The sequence below is a fragment of the Rhipicephalus microplus genome, chromosome 5 (assembly GCF_043290135.1).
Source record: "Rhipicephalus microplus isolate Deutch F79 chromosome 5, USDA_Rmic, whole genome shotgun sequence".
In the NCBI taxonomy this organism is placed as follows: Eukaryota; Metazoa; Arthropoda; class Arachnida; order Ixodida; family Ixodidae; genus Rhipicephalus; species Rhipicephalus microplus.
This window is the reverse complement of record NC_134704.1, coordinates 210,775,147-210,793,516: the sequence shown is the minus strand read 5'-3', so window position 1 is coordinate 210,793,516 and position 18,370 is coordinate 210,775,147. Positions and strand designations below refer to the sequence as shown.

Sequence of the window (18,370 nt, the reverse complement as noted above, 5' to 3'; positions counted from 1 at the left end):
GGATCAAGATTTCGTCCACTGCAGATTTTTTTTCTTGGGGCAAGACAACCATGTTGCTGCTCAAGGAACTGAGCCATGGGCGCACTTTCCAGCATTCGTCTTCTTTTACTTTGTCATTGGCCGCTTCATTATCGAAAAAATGCAGGTGGCTTGTGATCTTTTCAAATCTGTTACGGGACATTACCTGGGCTACTAATTCATATGTACTTCCATTTTCCCAATAAGCACGAACCCTGTGCATGTTTACGAGTCCCATCCTGAAAAACATGCCCAGAACAGATGTAAGTTATTTCACGGTGAGGTTTAGAGTGGCTCCATGTTTTTGAAAGTAGTGCTTATTGCTTTCATCGACGACAGCCTTTAGCATGGATCGAGAAACAAACATGTCAAAGTATTCCACAGCACTCAGCGGCTCTGCAGGTGGCAGCGGAAAGTTGTTCTCGAAACTACCTGCCTCGATATCAAAATCCTTCTTCACCCATGTGTACCGCCTTTTCATGTTCTGCAGTATCCGATCTACCGGAGGCGCATCTGTCGAGGTAGCAACCTCTTCCTCAGCTTCTTCTACCTCAGTTTGGATGGCATCTCCTTCATCACTGCTGTCTCCAGACACTTTTTCGCCACTTTTTTCATCAGCGGAAAAATTGCTCTCATTAGGGTTGATAACATCCAGCAGGTTTGCATGAACAAAACGCTTCGGCCTCTCTTTTGGAACAGAATAGAATGTTGAGGTTGAAATTGCAGTATGTCCCTGAAAATCGTTAAAACAGCAAAATTAGCAAACAGATATCCGTTCACACACTCCACATGAATGCGTGTCACGATATGTAAGACGCGTTTCAAGCAGAAAAGCAATGTTGCATATCTGCAACAATGAAAATTGTGGCATTTAGTGCCCACTGTTGCATATGTGCAACACACCACGTGCAAAAAATATTTTCTCGAACAGAGCAAGCAAAAAACTAACTGTTGGGTTCTAGATTACTGTCAAGAGTGTTTCGAACACACATTCAGTGAAAAAAGCAACGCAGCTTAACTTGAGGGCTCATAAAAAATATTTACAGTACCTTGATTGCAGAGCTCGACGACGACGTGGATGCTGCCATTTTGCAAACTGCAGATACGATGAATGTGGCCCCCAAGCGGCTTAAACTGGTACTGGGTGGAACGAAGAACCCTCGAAATAGCATAGTATGGAGAACTTTTACCAGTGCATTTGGATCCTTGCAATCGGCAGGGCACGGAACTGGGTGTTGCAGATATGCAACAAGGGGCACTAATGGGTTAAGAAAGATAAAAAGGCAGCTGGGAAATTTGGGAACCATCGAAACTCTAAAATGAAGATGTGATGATTGCGTAGGGGTTAGATAGTCCCCCTCGCATGCAAAAATTCCGTGGTTCAAATCCCGGTGCCGCGCAGTTCCAAACCGGATAAAAAAAAATTCGCATGGTGATGGAAACTGCATTACGAGGCCTGGGGTGCGGCCTCACCGGTAACCACAGCCTGGAATGCACTCCCTCACCAGAGAAGGATTGGCCACCCTGGTCTAGTATCTGGCTACTACCTCCCACATGCATACGCCGAATAACTCACGGCCCTCAGTCTCCAGCAGCTGTGAAGCAACTGACCACGGCGGCGGTCAGATCTGCAACGCAGCAGAGGGTGCAAAGAATCTCTGGATCCGGACAGGCCGCCATTGGAACCAGAACTTGGCAACGTTTAACGCAAGAACCTTATCTAGTGAGGAAAGTCTAGCTGAACTATACGAGGAGCTAGAGGGTGTTAAATGGGATATAATAGGGCTTAGTTAGGTAAGGAGGACAGATGAGGCCTATACGGTGCTACAGAATGGGCACGTCCTTTGCTATTGGGGCTTGGCTGACAGAAGAGAACTGGGAGTGGGGTTCCTAATTCAAAGAAACATAGCTGGCAACATAGAGAAATACTACAGCAATAAAAAAAGGGTGGTAGGTATCGTAATTAAACTGAATAAGAGATACAAGATGAAGGTGGTACAGGCTTACGCGCCTACATCCAGCCATGATGACGCTTTAGTTGAAAGCGTCTATGAGGACGTAGAATCGGCAATGAGTAAGGTAAAAACACAGTGTACTATAGTGATGGGGGACTTTAATGCAAAAGTAGTCAAGAAGCAGGCTTGAGACCAGGCAGTAGGAGATTATGGCATAGGTACTAGAAACGCCAGAGGAGAGCTACTAGTAGAATTCGCAGAACTCAAGAATTTACGAATTTTGAATACCTTCTACCGAAAACGAGGAAACCGAAAGTGGACATGGAGGAGCCCTAATGGCGAAAATAAGAACGAAATATACTTTATAATGCGTGCCCACCCAGGCATCATGCAGGATGTGGAAATGGTTGGCAAGGTACGATGCAGTGACCATAGAATGGTACGGTCTCGAATTCGCCTAGACTTGAGAAAGGAACGACAGAAACTGATACGCAAGAAGCCAATCAATGAGCTAGCACTGAGAGGGAAAGTACAGGAATTCAGAGTCTCGCTTCAGAACAGGTACTCGGCTCTTAGTGAGGAAACCAACCTTAGCATAGATACAATGAATGATAATCTGACGAGTATCATTACGGAGTGGGCAGTGGAAGTTGGAGGCGGGGTAGTTAGACAGGACACTGGCAAGCTTTCCCAGGAAACGAAGAATCTCATTAGGAAGCGTCAAATCATGAAAGTCTCAAGTACAACAGACAAAATAGAACTGGCAGAGCTTTCGAAGTTGATCAATAGGCGTAAGATGTCCGACGGAAGAAGGTATAACATGAAGAGATTTGAACACGCTCTGAAAAACGAAGGAAGCGTCAAAGCAGTGAAGAGGAAACTTGGGATAGGCAAAAATCAGACGTATGCACTAAGGGACAAAGAAGGCAAAATAACTGCCAATATGGATAGGATAGTTAAAATAGCGGAGCAGTTTTACAGAGATCTGTACAGTAGCCGAAACAACCACGACCCTAATACTATAAGAACTAGCAGTAACCCAGATGACACCCCACCAGTAATGATAGAAGTTATAACAGCTTTGGAGAGCATGCAAAGAGGCAAAGCTGCTGGTGAGGATCAGGTAACATCAGATCTGCTGAAAGATGGAGAACAGATTGTGTTAGAAAAACTAGCCACCCTGTTTACGAGGTGTCTCCTGACGGGAAGAGTACCAGAGTCTTGGAAGAAATCTAACATCATCTTAATACATAAGAAAGGAGATGACAAGGACTTGAAGAGTTACAGGCTGATTACAACCAAAGGCACAAGCAGCATTTAGAACAGGCTACTCAGCAATCTACCACATACATACTGTCAATCAGGTAATAAAGAAATGCTCAAAATATAACCAACCACTATTCATAGCCTTCATAGATTACGAGAAGGCGTTTGATTCAGTAGAAATATCAGCCGTCATGCAGGCAATGCGGAATCAGGGCGTCGATGAAGTATATATAAACATTCTGAAAGAAATCAACAGGGGATCAACTGCTACCATAGTGCTTCATAAAGAAAGCAACAGAATACTAATCAAGAAGGGCGTAAAGCAGGGGGACACAATCTCCCCAATGCTATTTACCGCGTGCTCACAGGAGGTTTTCAGAAGCCTAGAATAGGAACAGTTAGGGATAAGAGTTAATGAAAAGTACCTTAGTAACCGGCGCTTCGCCGATGACATTGCATTGCTGAGTAACTCAGGGGCCGAATCGCAACTCATGATTATGGAGTTAGACAAGGAGAGCAGAAAGGTAGGTCTTAAAATGAATCTGGAGAAAACGAAAGTAATGTACAACAACCTCAGAAAAGAGCAGCGCTTCGAGATAAGTAATAGTGCACTTCAAGTTGTAAAAGACTATGTCTACTTAGGGCAGGAAATAACCGCGGAGCCGAACCACGAGATTGAAGTAACTAGAAGAATAAGAATGGGGTGGAGCACATTTGGCAAGCACTCTCAAATTAGGACAGGTAGATTGCCACTATCCCTTAAGAGGAAGGTATATAACAGCTGTATCTTGCCGGTACTTAGCTACGGAGCAGAAACCTGGAGACTTGCAAAGAGGGTTCAGCTTAAATTGAGGATGACGCCGCAAGCAATTGAAAGAAAAATGGTAGGTGTAACCTTAAGGGACAAGAAGAGAGCAGAGTGGATTAGGGAAGAAACGGGGGTTAAGGATATCATAGCTGAAATCAAGAAGAAGAAATGGAGATGGGCCGGGCATGTAGCGCGTAGACAGGATAACCGCCAGTGGTTAAGGGTAACTAAATGGATTCCCCGAGAAGGAAGGCGGGTTAGGGGGGGGGGCAGAAGGTTAGGTGAGCAGATGAGATTAAGAAGTTTGCGGGTATAAATTGGCTGCAGCAAGCACAGGACCGGGTTAACTGGCGGAACATGGGAGAGGCCTTTGTCCTGCAGTGGACGTAGTCAGGCTGATGATGATGATGTTGTTGATGATGATGATGATGATGACTCATACTCGCTGTCACAGAACACAAAATATTTTCCCCTCTATTACTCTCGCATGCAGATGCCATTTAATAACTTGTACTTGTATGAGTGCTGGCCATCTTTCAGAAGATTTATGAGGTTTTCTTAGTCTTAAGCGACGATAAAGAAAATAGTTTCTTTTCGCCACCCGCTTGAGCTCCTTCTTCACGATTTTCCCAAATTTCTGGGTCACCTGTCAAGCTCGGCAAATGCTATTGCAAGTTTTACCCCCGTATTATAGAACGTCCCTTCACTAAATGATTCACCTCGACTTGAGAAAATTGATCGCAACACCGTCTCTAGGCAGAGCAAGTCGCGCAATATCAGGGATAATCTGCAGCAATTCTCCAGAAACGCAGCGTCATTTTTAGACATGTAGCGGCGCTGTGCACAGCTAGTTCAAGTCAAGGACGAGATTCGAGTCGAGGAGCGTTCGTAAATACGAGGGTTAACATTGTTTGCAGTGTGGGACAGTTCAAGAGACTGCTTTTCTTGGCACAGCTGTTTTCTCGTGTATTTTCAATGAATTTGGGGATTGTAAATATTTTCTACGATGTTTTTCCCTTTTGTGTTATACAGTCTATTTTCTTGTACTACTGTAAATTTGGAGCACCGCCACTGTGGTCTAGTGGCTAAGGTACTCGGCTGCTGACCCCCACGCCGCGGAATGAAATCGCGGCTGCGGTGGCTGCATTTCTGATGGAGGTGGAAAAGTTGTAGGCCCGTGTGCTGAGGTTTGGTAGCGCGTTAGAAAACCCCAGGTGGCAAAAATTTTCGGCGCCCTCCACTAAGACATTTATCATAAACATAGGGTGGTTTCGGGACGTTAAACCCGACATATCAATCAATGCTGTAAATTTCGCATTTCAGACTCAAAAGTGCTGCATTTGTTTTGCCTAAAACCTGCTCCAAATTTAAATTTTCGTCATAGAAAACCAAGATATGATGCTTCAAAATATTGCTCCAGATCTTAGCTTGGCTGTTCCACCTCTGCTAGCTGTAAGTGGTTACTCTTTCACCCTGCTTTCGTGTGTACATTTTACGTTCTTTGTTAAAGCGTTGTTTCAGGGTGACATGTTATTATGTGATGCGCCTAATATTTTACATCCTCACATCAAGTATTCTGCATGGTTATTATCTAGTGACACTGTTAAGCCATTGCAATTTCGCCTATTGTTTTCACTCCTGTACTATTGTTTCTCCAGTATTCTGAATGTCTGAACACACAAATATTATTGCGAAATGAAGATGCATTGTTAAGGCTGTTTTGTCATTACACTCATTAGAATACCATTAGCTTTGCATATGATGCATAAGGAATGCCACAACACAGGCAAACTGTGGCGTATCAATGTGGCAGTTTGCAGTGTGCTTTGATAAATTATTTCAGTATATTGAAAAAATGAGCCATGCCACATTTCACTACGCTTCCTGCTGTTTGTATGCTTCACTGCAGTGCACTTTTGTGTTGCATTGAAGCAAGTCAAAATTAGTTCTTCCTTTTTAAGTGCAAATAAAGGCTTTTCTGTTGTACTTCGACACGCGTGCCTTGGTCGTTAGAGCTCATTGACATACCATTGACGTCTGATTTTCGGTCTTTTTTTGTAGCGAATTGCATTCTGCTCTGCACAATCGAAAAAGCTTTTTGATTAAGCTACGATTTGTCTCTGAAGCCTGTATGTGCTCTGTGTCTAATTAAATAAAGCTTGATTTCATTTTGCACTATCGGATGACATTGTAAATGTTGTGTTATATGTGTGACAGCTCATTTTCGTGTGATGCTTTTGAATTGAGCTAGGATTACGTGTTATATGCGCCAGCCTTATATGCCGTGCTTCGTATATGCACCATAAAAGCAGTGCTGGGGCCAGAATCCCCGCACTGTGGCAGGAGCCACTACAATGGGACATCTGCGCATGAATGGTCTAGCTAAAGAGTAAGCATTCACGTGCTTCCATGGGGGCCTGCTGGAAAGGGGTACCACTCAAATTGTGGTATTTTTCCCGTGGGTGCTGGGGCGTAATTCTGCATGAACACCCCTACACCCTTTTTGCTGTTTGGGTAATTACACCTCTACCCTACTTTTGTTGTTTAAGGGTGTTATGGTGTCATAGCAAGATTACCCCTCTACACCCTTAAGATTACTTGTGTGTACATTCGCTTTTGCGCTTTCTCTCCCTTAAGACCACTTGGGTGTACATTTGCTTTTACACCCCAAAAATGTTTGTACCCTAGGGTGTAAATTAGAAAATTCGCCCTTGGTATAGGTGTAGTCCTGCCTGTTACACCCATTTCGTGGGATGTAAGGGTGTGAGTTATATACACTATATTACACATATACGGGTGTATTTTAGTTTACAGGGCACCTGAGCCATGGTGCCACAAGCAGCGATACACGTACCTCAAGAGCGAATCGTATAAACAAAGGCAAAATGTTCAAGGGCACCCGCAAGCAAGATTTGCCGCGCGGCGACATAAAGATCGTGTTGCGACTGCGATGTGATCCGCGTTGAACTAAGTAGTGCGATTGCGGTGGTGGCACAGATGTCCGCAAATGAAGCAGATGAAGATGTCGTGTGCCTGAAGCTACAGACGAATATTGTCGTGGTGAGCACCTCCAATAGAGAGCACGTCGACCGCTACGCTGCTGTAGGAACAATTGATATACGCGGCGCAGCGCACGAAGTTAGTACTTACGAAATGGCTCCCCACGGCACGTTGAAGGGCGTCATAAGGGGCATCCCGCTTGAGGACACGGCCCGAGAGATTCAATACAACCTTGTGCACATGCATAACCCGAAAGCTTTACAGGCAAACCGTATCGGTAAGACCCGATCGGTCGTCATTGCTTTCGAAGGGTTCAAAGTACCCAACTACGTGAGATGCGGCAACCTGCTTACAGAGCGCACGTTGCACAGAAAACAAATCGACGTATGATATGCCTGTGGAAGAATCGGCCACATAATAGACATGTGCCCGGTTTCTTTGAACAAGCTCTGCCGGTGATGTGGAATCTGTAACCCCACTGGAGACCACACTTGCATCGGGAAGTGTGGTCTGCGTGGAGGCAATCACCTGACTGTGGACAGGGCCTGCAAGGCCCGCTTTAAGATGCCTTACTCTGTCCAACGGTGACCCAGGGAGCGGCGCCGAGCGGAGGAACAATACTACGCCGAGAGATGTAACCGAGACAAGAGAGGTCCTGCAGGTGGACCCCACCGTAGCGCCTCCAAATAACGAGACCACCGCTACTGTTGTTGCTGCTGCAGTCCGGCGTTTCTGACCGGAAACGGCCACCACAGGTACTACCGATCGAAGCCACGATCTGGGGGCGTATTTTGAAATGGTGGCACCCATCGCACGCGAGAGAGAAAAAAAAGAGATAGAGGAGAAAGCCGGCCACTCCGTAAGGACTGCTCACACGGTATTGGTCCTTCCTCTCAAGGTCAGGTGGCTCGGGACGTGTGCCCCTGTGAATGCACGCACGCACACAGGAAGTGTTCATGGCTGTTCCATCGTGCGGAAGCACCCTCGCTACTTTGCAGCTGCCTTAGGATCAGGCGACCGCTCACGCCAATGCGCAACCGTGCGGTGAGGCACCTTCTAGTAGTTTTGATCAGGTGCTGACAGTTTAATTGTGCGGAGTCGCTCCAGCTTATAAACGTGAAGTGCCTCCGCGTGAACATGTGCATGGACGGCGACGTGCACGAGTGAATCGGCGGCTACAACGAGGCATCAAATACGACGGCATCATCGACAGCAATACCAGAAATCCAAAGTGGCAAGTACGCAGGTTTTCGCTTCCATCCTAAGGGGCAAAAAGCTAAGTATAATAAGATTTGGTGATATCGACTCTAATTGTGAAGCCACAACAGCTCTTAGCTGTGAAGCGACAGCTAATTCGGCTCTCAGTGTGGTTCTTTACTGACCGAGCTCAATGCTTTGGTAGAATTCTCCACCAAACAAGGAAATGGTGCATTAGCGTCGACGTTTACCACCTATTTCTTGTTTACGCGCGGATACTGCTGGTTGTGAAACACGTGTGGCTTATTTACCAACAGAACGGACATGCTGCACGCTGGCTCGTCGTATTGAAATCATTGAAAACAGAAGGGTCTCAGTTTCAGTTAAAAACAATGTATAAAATGCGCTGATCCAGCTAGTCACTGGCACTTTCGCGGATTTCAGCAGCGGAACTTCCACGCTTCAGCTGAGATTTTAGCGCACATTATTATGACAACATTCAATTATTGACAAAACGGTGTGTCTTTCAATATGATCAGCGAGCATGGACATGTACGCGTCCTGTGTGTAAAAAAGCCCCTTGTGTTTCACAAGAAGTATTTCTGCGTAAACAAGAACTACGTGGTTGACGTCGAGGCTAATGGACCCTTTTCTCATTCGGTAGCACTAGTGTGACTTCGCAATGATTGAAAAAGTTATCGTATTTTATTAGACTTGGCTTTAGCCACGTGTAAACAAAATGGAGAACAATCGAACTTACCTCTTTGGATTTCTGTTTTTCCCGTCGGTGATCAACCTCATATTTGTTGCCGGGCTGTAGCTGGTGACACAATAGTGCGCGTCGCCGTCCATGCACGTGTCGACGCGGAGGCCCACAAGTGCGTTAGATGGTCATTTCAAACTGGCCTCTACATTGCGCGTGATTGTTCGTTGGACCGACGTCGTTCACTGAAACGGGAGAGTCTATTTGCACCTCAACAGCTCGGGGTCACGTGACCCAATGCAAATGTCAATTATGACGTCATTGGCAAAACGATTACCTTCAAATGGCACTGCAACTGGCTACATGTTGTAAAGCGAGTTTGACGTCACTTGACGAAAAAAAGACGCATTTTGTTTACATAATGGTTTTTAATTTTGTCATTATTTTCTTGCTTTTTCTTGTTTCTCACTCCCAGCAATTTTTGTTATTTATAATGTCTTCCTTCTTGTTCATCTTTGTTTGGTAAGCAACAGTGTAGCTAACAACTTACCATTCATTGGATACTATATCCATCCATCCAGGATACTATATGCCAGGTTTTCTTGTGAAGTCCGCGATGATATATATTCATGGTCGAAAATATATCATTCATAGCCGCTTGATGGTTTCCTGTAGCCTGCATGGCTCGAGCGGCGAGAATATTGACGGTGAACGAATTCACTTTTTGTGCGCCATCCACTCGCGGAGAGGTCCACGCTTGCGCGATGTTGCCACAGTTCACGCAACGCGTACACATCTTCACGACAAGGTCGTATTGCCTCTCCTGTCTGTGAATACTGACGCTTCCGTGGCAAATTTTACATCTCATGGCATCGAGCAGTTGACCGATGCAGCCAAGACCGGGGATCAAAAAACTTGCCTCCTCTTCGCTTAGCTCCGGGGGAGCGGCGCCGGCCGGTGCGTCGTTCCTCAAAAACTCAAATTTTCTCTTCTACGCGGCTGTCAATTCCAGTTACCTGCAGCCTCAAATCGGCCTTTGTATGCCTTACCTGCAGCTCCGATTCCGTTAACAAGATTGTGTCACGGTGGACGCGGCCGCTGCTTTGCGAAGCGTTGTTGGCCGGCGGACCCACTAGGCCTAACTCTTCGTTGACTGTCTCGGGCACCTCGGCGATTCCTTCACCGTCGGTGGACGCGGACAACATGGCGGTCGTGGAGTCTCGATGCGCGCAATGTTCATCTGCAAGTTCCAATGATGGATGTGCCGGCGATGCCTCAGATTTGGGAACATCGCAGGCTGGCGAGGCCATCAAGCTTGCGTCGACGGCATCGGCGGGTGACCCAACACGTTCTTCATTGACGCTACTCGCCAAAAGATGCGCCTTGAAGTTGTTCGCCTGAGCCTTTCTTCTTTTTTTTACCATACTGATGACGGATGTGAAACTTTTGCGATGATCCCGGCATTGCAACAACTTCGATCGCGTGCACGCTCTCAAAGCACAGGCGGTATGGCGGCACAACACGCTGTTCCCGCGTTGTTGACGCGCCGAGCAGACCATTCGAGCCCAATCAACCAATGAAGTAGCCACCTCATGGTCACGTGCACTCAACAACCAATAGCGTCGCATACATTGCTTTTTTTCGGTAGCTTTTTTTTCGGCGACCATTGAGCGCAGCAAGTTTGTTTGAGCGGGAATCGAAAGATAGAGAAACGCGCTTTTAAACAAGACCAAATATCGTGGCTATGCCTTTTTTGGCAAACGGTAGTTCTGCGTCGCGAAAAAAGTGGTCTTTTTTTGTCAAATTCTGTGCAGATCGAGCTCGCGAGTCATCTTTGTATTGATATCTTTGTAATGCCCTCGGGCCCTGAAAGTAAATAAATGATATAACATGTAAATTATCGCTTTCTGGAGTCTGAAAATTGGCAGGCAGGTGTAAAAATGCTCGCAGAATTCGAAAATGCCATTGAAAAAGTTTTTTTGCGATTTTTCGGTTCCATAGGCCCGTCCGCCCCCTTAATTAAAATCCGTGATGTCCATTCGAAGCGCGAGAGTTTCCGCTTTGTGTTTCAAGATGCAGCTAAAGACTGGCAACCGCTTGGCAATCATTGAATTAAGCCACACGACGAGAACGTCCTCAAGCTTTGAATGAACACCTTGGCTTGCATTCACCTTTTGGGCACCAGACGGTTTTTCGGCTGCTTTCAAGATCTTGTCTTTGTTCCTCAGGAAATCGTAAACTGTTTGCTTGGAAATGCCGAACTCCTAGCTCACGTCAGCCTGTGATTGGCCACGCTTCACTAACTTAATAATGGCAGCTTTCTTCTCCATCGTTAACCGACGGTACTGTTTTCCGCGCTTCGATGCCATTGGCGAGGACGAGGAAGACGGAGTAGGGGCCATCGCAGGCAAGCGAAATCTTCACGATGTGAACAAATGAGTTTTCTCACGAGAGTGGAAGCACCTAGGCTTAGCGTTGCAGAGCACACTTCACAAGATCACACAACCACACACTAGGCTAGCGAAACACCATGTGGGCTGCGTAAAAAAACGGCGTGACGGTGCCTCCGGTACTCCGGAGGTGGCGCTGGTAAACATTCAAGATAGCCAGAGTGGCCAGACTGAATCGGTGTGTGACGGCTAGTTCTAGTTCGAATTGGTGAAATGCTTCGCGAAAGTGCTGCGTGGGAAGCCAGATTGGAAGCACGAGCACAAGCGCTACAGCGAAAGGAACATTATTGGCGCCAAAAAATTTCCGGCTGGATAGTTTCGATTGTCAGCAAAGCACCCTTGCACAATAAACACGGCCAGTATTAAGAATCTCGGAAGCCGTGTGCGTTTCTCCCCTAACGATTGAAGAGTCCAAGCAACAGATGCAGCCACAGAAGCCCGGCGCGCTAATTTATGCGATCGTAATCGCGTGTGGCTGCGGCGATGGCGTAGTGGTTAGAGCATCCGCCTCGCATGCAAGAGGTCCGTGGTTCAAAACCTGGTGCCGCGCACTTCCCAACCGGATTAAGCAAAAATTCCGCGTGTTGATGGAACTGCATTAAGAGGCCTGGGGTGCAGCCTCACCGGTAACCACCGCCGGAAACGCACTCCCTCACCAGAGAAGGATTGGCGACCCTGGTGCAGTATCTGGCCACTACCTCCCACATGCATACGTCAAGTAACTCACGGCCCTCGGTTCCCAGCAGCTGCGAAGCAACTGACCACGGTGGTGGTCAGATCTGCAACGCAGCAGCGGGTGCTAATAATCTCTGGATCCGGACAGGCCGCCGTTGGAACCTGAACTTGGCAATGTTTAACGCTAGAACATTATCTAGTGAGGGAAATCTAGCTGTGCTATTCGAGGAGCTAGAGGGTGTTAAATGGAATATAATAGGGCTCAGTGAGATTAGGAGGACAGATGAGGCCTATACGGTGCTGCAGAATGGGCACGTCTTTTGCTATCGGAGCTTGGGAGACAGAAGAGAACTAAGAGTGCGGTTCCTAATTCACAATAACATAGCTGCCAACATAGAGGAATACTATAGCAATAATGAAAGGGTGGTAGGTATTGTAATTAAACTGAATAAAAGATACAAGATGAAGGTAGTACAGGTTTACGCGCCTACATCCAGCCATGATGACGCTTCAGTTGAAAGCTTCTATGAAGACGTGGAATCGGCAATCAGTAACGTAAAAACACAGTATACTTTAGTGATGGGCGACTTTAATGCAAAGGTAGGGTAGGAGCAGGCTGGAGACCAAGCAGTAGGAGATCAGGGCATCGGTACTAGAAACGCGAGAGGAGAGCTACTAGTAGAATTCGCAGAACGCAATAATTTACGGATTTTGAATACCTGCTACCGAAAATGAGAAAATTGCAAGTGGACATGAAGGAGCCCTAATGGCGAAAATAAGAACGAAATAGACATTTTAATGAGTGCACACCCAGGAATTGTGCAGAATGTAGAAGTGGTTGGCAAGGTACAATGCAGTGACCATAGAATGGTACGGTCTCGAATGCGCCTAGACTTGAAGAAGGAACGACAGAAACTGATACGCAAGAAGCCAATCAATAAGCTAGCCCTGAGAGGGAAAGTAAGGAATTCAGAGTGTGGCTGCAGAACAGGTACTCGGCTCTTAATGAGGAAATCAACCTTAGCGTAGATACAATGAATAATAATCTGACGAGTATCATTACGGAGTGTGCAGTGGATTTGGAGGCAGGGTAGTTAGACAGAACACTGGCAAGCTTTCCCAGGAAACGAAGAACCTATTTAAGAAGCGTCAAGTCACGAAAGTGTCAAGAACAACAGACAAAATAGAATTGGCAGAGCTTTCGAAGTTGATTAATACACGTTAGAGATGCGATGTCAGAAGGTATAACATGTAGAGAATGGAACACGCTCTGAAAAACGGAGGAAGCGTCCAAGCAGTGAAGACGAAACTTGGGATAGGCAGAAGTCGGAAGTATGAACTAAGGGACAAAGAAGGCAAAATAACTACCAAATTGGATAGGAGAGTTAAAATAGCGGAGCAGTTTTACAGAGATCTGTACAGTAGCCGAAACAACCACGATCCTAATACTATAAGAACTAGCAATAACCCAGATGACACCCCACCAGTAATGATAGAAGAAGTCATAAAAGCTTTGGAGAGCATGCAAAGAGGCAAAGCTGCTGGTGAGGATCAGGTAACATCAGATCTGCTGAAAGATGGAGGACAGATTGTGTTAGAAAAACTAGCCACCCTGTTCACGTAGTGTCTCCTGACGGGAAGAGTACCAGAGTCTTGTAAGAACGCTAACATCTTCTTAATACATAAAAAAGGAAATGACAAGGACTTGAAGAATTACAGGCCGATCAGCTCGCTCTCTCTAGTATACCAGCTATTTACAAAGGTAAATGCTAACAGAGTAAAGAAAACATTAGAATTAAATCAACCAAAGGAACAAGCAGGATTTCGAACAGGCTACTCAACAATTGACCACATCCATACTATCAATAAGGTAATAGAAAATTGCCCATAGCCTTCATAGATTACAAGAAGGCATTTGATTCAGTAGAAATATCAGCCGTTACGCAGACACTGCGGAATCAGGGCGTAGAAAAAGTATATACAAACATTCTGGAAGAAATCTACAGGGGATCAACTGCTACCATAGTGCTTCATAAAGAAAGCAACAGAATACCAATCAAGAAGGGTGTAAGGCAGGGGGACACAATCTCCCCAATGCTATATACTGCGTGCTTACAGCAAGTTTTCAGAAGCCTAGATTGGGAACAGTTAGGGATAAAAGTTAATTGAGAATACCTTAGTAACCTGCGCTTCGCCGATGACATTGCATTGCTGAGTAACTCAGGGGACGAATTGCAACTCACGATTAAGGAGTTAGACAAGGAGAGCAGAAAGGTGGGTCTTAAAATTAATCTTCAGAAAACGAAAGTAATATACAACAACCTCGGAAAGGAGCAGCGCTTCGAGATAGGTAATGGTGCGCTTGAAGTTGTAAAAGACTACGTCTATTTAGGGCAGGTAATAACCGCAGAGCCGAACCACGAGATTGAAGTAACTAGAAGAATAAGAATGGGGTGGAGCACATTCGGCAAGCACTGAAACCTGGAGACTTACAAAGAGGGTTTAGCTTAAATTGAGGACGACGCAGCGAGCAATGGAAAGAAAAATGCTAGGTGTAACCTTAAGAGACAAGAAGAGAGCAGAGTGGATTAGGGGACAAACGGGGGTTAAGGATATCATAGTTGAAATAAAGAAGAGGAAATGGACTTGGGCCGGGCATGTAGCGCGTAGATAGGATGACCGCTGGTCATTAAGGGTAACTAACTGGATTTCCAGAGAAGGGAAGCGGCTTAGGGGGAGACAGAAGGTTAGGTGGGCAGATGAGATTAAGAAGTTTGCGGGTATAAATTGGCAGCAGCAAGCACAGGACCGGGTTAACTGGCGGAACATGGGAGATGCCTTTGTCCTGTAGTGAACGTAGTCAGGCTGATGATGATGATGATGATGGATACTATATGTTTGCCAATACCCCAGAGTAGGTGCGTGCCATGGATCATAGGCTACAAATAAACGTTATGGTTCGTTTGCACTATTTTAAGATATCCTACATACTTGTAGTTGTCATCCACGCTGCGTAGTTTGTTAACTTATTGGCTTCATTCATAGCTTGCCCAATTGTGCCGCAGTACCCAGTTTTCTTCTGCGCCCACGTCACACCTCGGCCGAAGAGTAAAAATATTTGTCAGAGTTTAAAATCTCAAAAGCAGATCGGATTATGAGGCACACCATAGTGGAAAACTGCGGTAATTTCCACCACCTGGGGTTCTTTACTATGCATCTGAAGTTAAGCCCACGGGTCTCAAACATATTTGCCTCCATCGAAAATGCTACCGCCATGGATTCCTTACCGCAACCTTCGGATCACCCAGGCGGTGGACTAGAGCGCGTGCTCATCTCACTGGCAAGACGTGTGTTGCCACGTGTAACGTACGTAGTACAGTACCGGTCCCTGGTCAGTACATTTGTCTAAAACACCAAAAAGGCGAGCTCCGGACTGTACTGTCTACGTATTCTGATCGGCACCATTTGGAAAGAGCCGAAATTCTCGCATTTGCAATGCCACCGAGTTTATATGCTTAAGTGTGTGCATGTCAACAACTTAGCTCCAGGAGCGTGCGATTATTTATTTATTTATTTATTTATTTGAGAATACCTCACAGGCCCCGTAAGAGGTATACGGTGAGGGGGGTATACAGCACCATTCAATACATTTTAAAGGAAGATGCCCACAGTGTATAATTACAGGGCAGTAGAATAAAATAACAAGTAGAAAAGAGATTAACAGATAACTGCAAAAAATTATTTACGCTGATTAACAGATATGTGCAAAAATTATTTACGCACGACATAGTAAGTATTGCGTAGGAGTAATATAATACGAAGTACTGGCACAATAAACTTTATAACAGCTACCATACAATTACGTCATTGTAAAAAAAACTAGGAAATGTATTACAGTGTATGAAGAGACAGACGCCATCAGTTTGAAAAGCGCCCTTACATTAGCTTATCACAAAAGAAGTTTTACTATTACATAATCAAGGATACTAAGCCGAGTGTGTGGCAAAATGTTTGTTCAATTGAAGAGCAAAAGCGTCATGGTCTCTAAGTGAAACAATGTTGTCTGGTAAGCTGTTCCAGAGACGAATAGCGCGTGGTAGTGTGGAAAAATTGAATGATTGCGTCGCACCATATAGGCGGGCGTAACTTAGGCTGTTGTGCAATCTTCGTGACGTATAGACTTGATGATTCAAGCAGGGTAGTGATAAGTAATCAGAGTGATGTGTTACACCACTGGTTTACTATTTAGAGGTCTTGTTGAAGCGTGATATGATCATCAATGTTGGTTATTGGGTGGTAAATTATGCGGTCATAGGCAAATATTCGTATGCGAAAGGTGATGCTGTTGGGCAGATAGTTTATATAGATTAAAAAGAACAGAGGTCCAAGGACGCTACTCTGCGGCACACCAGAAGCAACGATAGATTTAGCGGAATCGACTTCAATAACAGAAGTTAATTGCTCTCGATTAGATAGAAAGTTATGTAGCCACGACAATGTAGAGGAGTCCAATTTTAGAGCTGAAAGTTTTGATATGAGGCGGCAATGTACAACGTGATCAAACGCTTTCGAAAAGTCAAGGAATAAGCAGTCTGTTTGTAAGAAGTTATTCATGTTAAGGTGGATATCTGTTGTAAATTCGAGTAATTGTGTCTCGCAAGAAAGTCCCTTTCTGAAACCTTGTTGATTCCAGAAAAAAAAGTTGTTCGACTCGAGATGTTTGTAAACACGCGAAGCAATGACGTGTTCCAGCAATTTGCAGCAAATTCAGGTAAGTGAGATGGGCCTGTAACTTTCACATGAATTTTTACTTTCATTTTTGTAGATAGGCACTACCTTTGTTATTTTTCATTCAGAAGGAAGGACACCGGACGATAAAGACTGCCTGAAGATGTGAAGCAGGATGATGCTTAATATAGATATGGTGTTTTTAATATCTTAGAATTCATTCCATCAATCCCACACGATGAAGATAATTTAAAATTTTTTATTTGTGAAGCATTGCCCTCGATCGTAATGTCTATTGATGCCATGTAATTATAATTGAAATCGTGTGCAAGTGGTACCACTGAGCTATTCTCACTTGTGAATACGGACGTGAAAAAAGAATTGAAAGCTGCAGTACACTCACTTTCAAAAAGGGCAACTGCGTTGTCAATGTGCAAGACGATATGTGAACTTCCTTGATTGGGGCTCAATATTTTCTAAAACTTTGTTGGATTGTTCTTGAGTAATTGTAGCAGACCATTTGAAAAGTATTTATCCTTTGCTGCGAGCACGGTGGAGCAGTATGATTTAAGGTAGGCCTTGTAATCAGTCCATGCTGAAGGCGTTTTTACGCGTTTGGCGTGCTTACAAATTTGCTTCTTTCTATTTTTCATACGGCTAAGTGTTTTAGTAAAATAAGGATTAGATGTGCAGTTACTGATCTTAATGTGAGGAATGTATATATCTATTAATGTGGACATTTTTTTCTTAAACATCACTCAATTTCCTTCAACTGACCTACTGTGAAAAGATGGCAGCATTTCATGCTCCCAAAAGCTATCTGGTCCACTACTTATTGCGACGTAATTACATTTATTGTAATTAAAAAGGAGTTTCGATAAGATATCAGTAACGGGAGAAGGTATATTTAATATGACTTGAAGCAAACTATGATCGCTGAAACCATATACATGTTCTATGTGTACTAAAGTTTCAAGATGTCTTGTAAGAATCAGGTCCAGTATGTTTCAACCACGGGTTGGCTGGGATACAGTTTGGGAGAGGTTGTAGTCCAGGGTCAAATGAATGAATTCAGTTGATGCGTTATATATATAACGTTATATATATATAATTGTATATTTATAATAATATACATAATTATAGAATATAGATAAATAATCATTATATATAATTATCTATATATAAATATAATTCAGTTGATACGCTATATAATAAATAAGTAATGTGTGAGGAGAAGACCTCAGATGCTTTCTCTAGACTAATGCGCAAATGATCGTTAAAAGAGCTGTTTGAATCAGGTGGACGGTAACAACAGCTGACGAGTATACTAATTGATAATATCTTGCAGGCAATCGAGACAATTTCGATATCGGAGTTTGTGTTCACAAGGAATGATCGAATACTTTTTTGACGCCCAATAAAACACCACCTCCCCTCTTGCAAGTGCGATCGTACCTGTATGTATTATAGATACTAGTAAGAGCACTGATTTAGGAGTCATATACTGTGGGAGACAGCCAAGTCCCTGTGAGGGCAATAACGTCTGAGTTAGCATCATCAAGATAGCTTG

At 44.6% G+C, this 18,370-nt stretch overlaps 2 protein-coding genes across 2 annotated transcripts in view; one reads left to right on the top strand and one right to left on the bottom strand.

Moving 5' to 3' along the window:
* The window catches only part of nompB (intraflagellar transport protein 88-like protein nompB), a 1,761,410-nt gene that overhangs the window by 1,244,327 nt on the left and 498,713 nt on the right, over positions 1-18,370 (top strand). The window lies entirely within an intron of this gene.
* Positions 287-10,152, bottom strand: LOC142817195 (uncharacterized). Its single transcript, XM_075894253.1, has 4 exons — positions 9,997-10,152; positions 1,209-1,276; positions 1,068-1,158; positions 287-751 (listed from the first exon to the last, which is right to left on the bottom strand). Exons 1-4 carry the CDS (start codon positions 10,150-10,152, stop codon positions 287-289), a joined length of 780 nt encoding a protein of 259 aa, XP_075750368.1.

Excerpts from the sequence above, each read along its gene's own strand:
- LOC142817195 (XM_075894253.1), bottom strand. The coding sequence starts at position 10,152 with ATGTTGTCCGCGTCCACCGACGGTGAAGGAATCGCCGAGGTGCCCGAG. Across the intron at positions 1,277-9,996 it reads TAACGGAATCGGAGCTGCAG|TGCCCCTTGTTGCATATCTG; the intron begins GTAAGGCATACA and ends TTAACCCATTAG. Across the intron at positions 1,159-1,208 it reads GCAAGGATCCAAATGCACTG|TACCAGTTTAAGCCGCTTGG; the intron begins GTAAAAGTTCTC and ends CGTTCCACCCAG.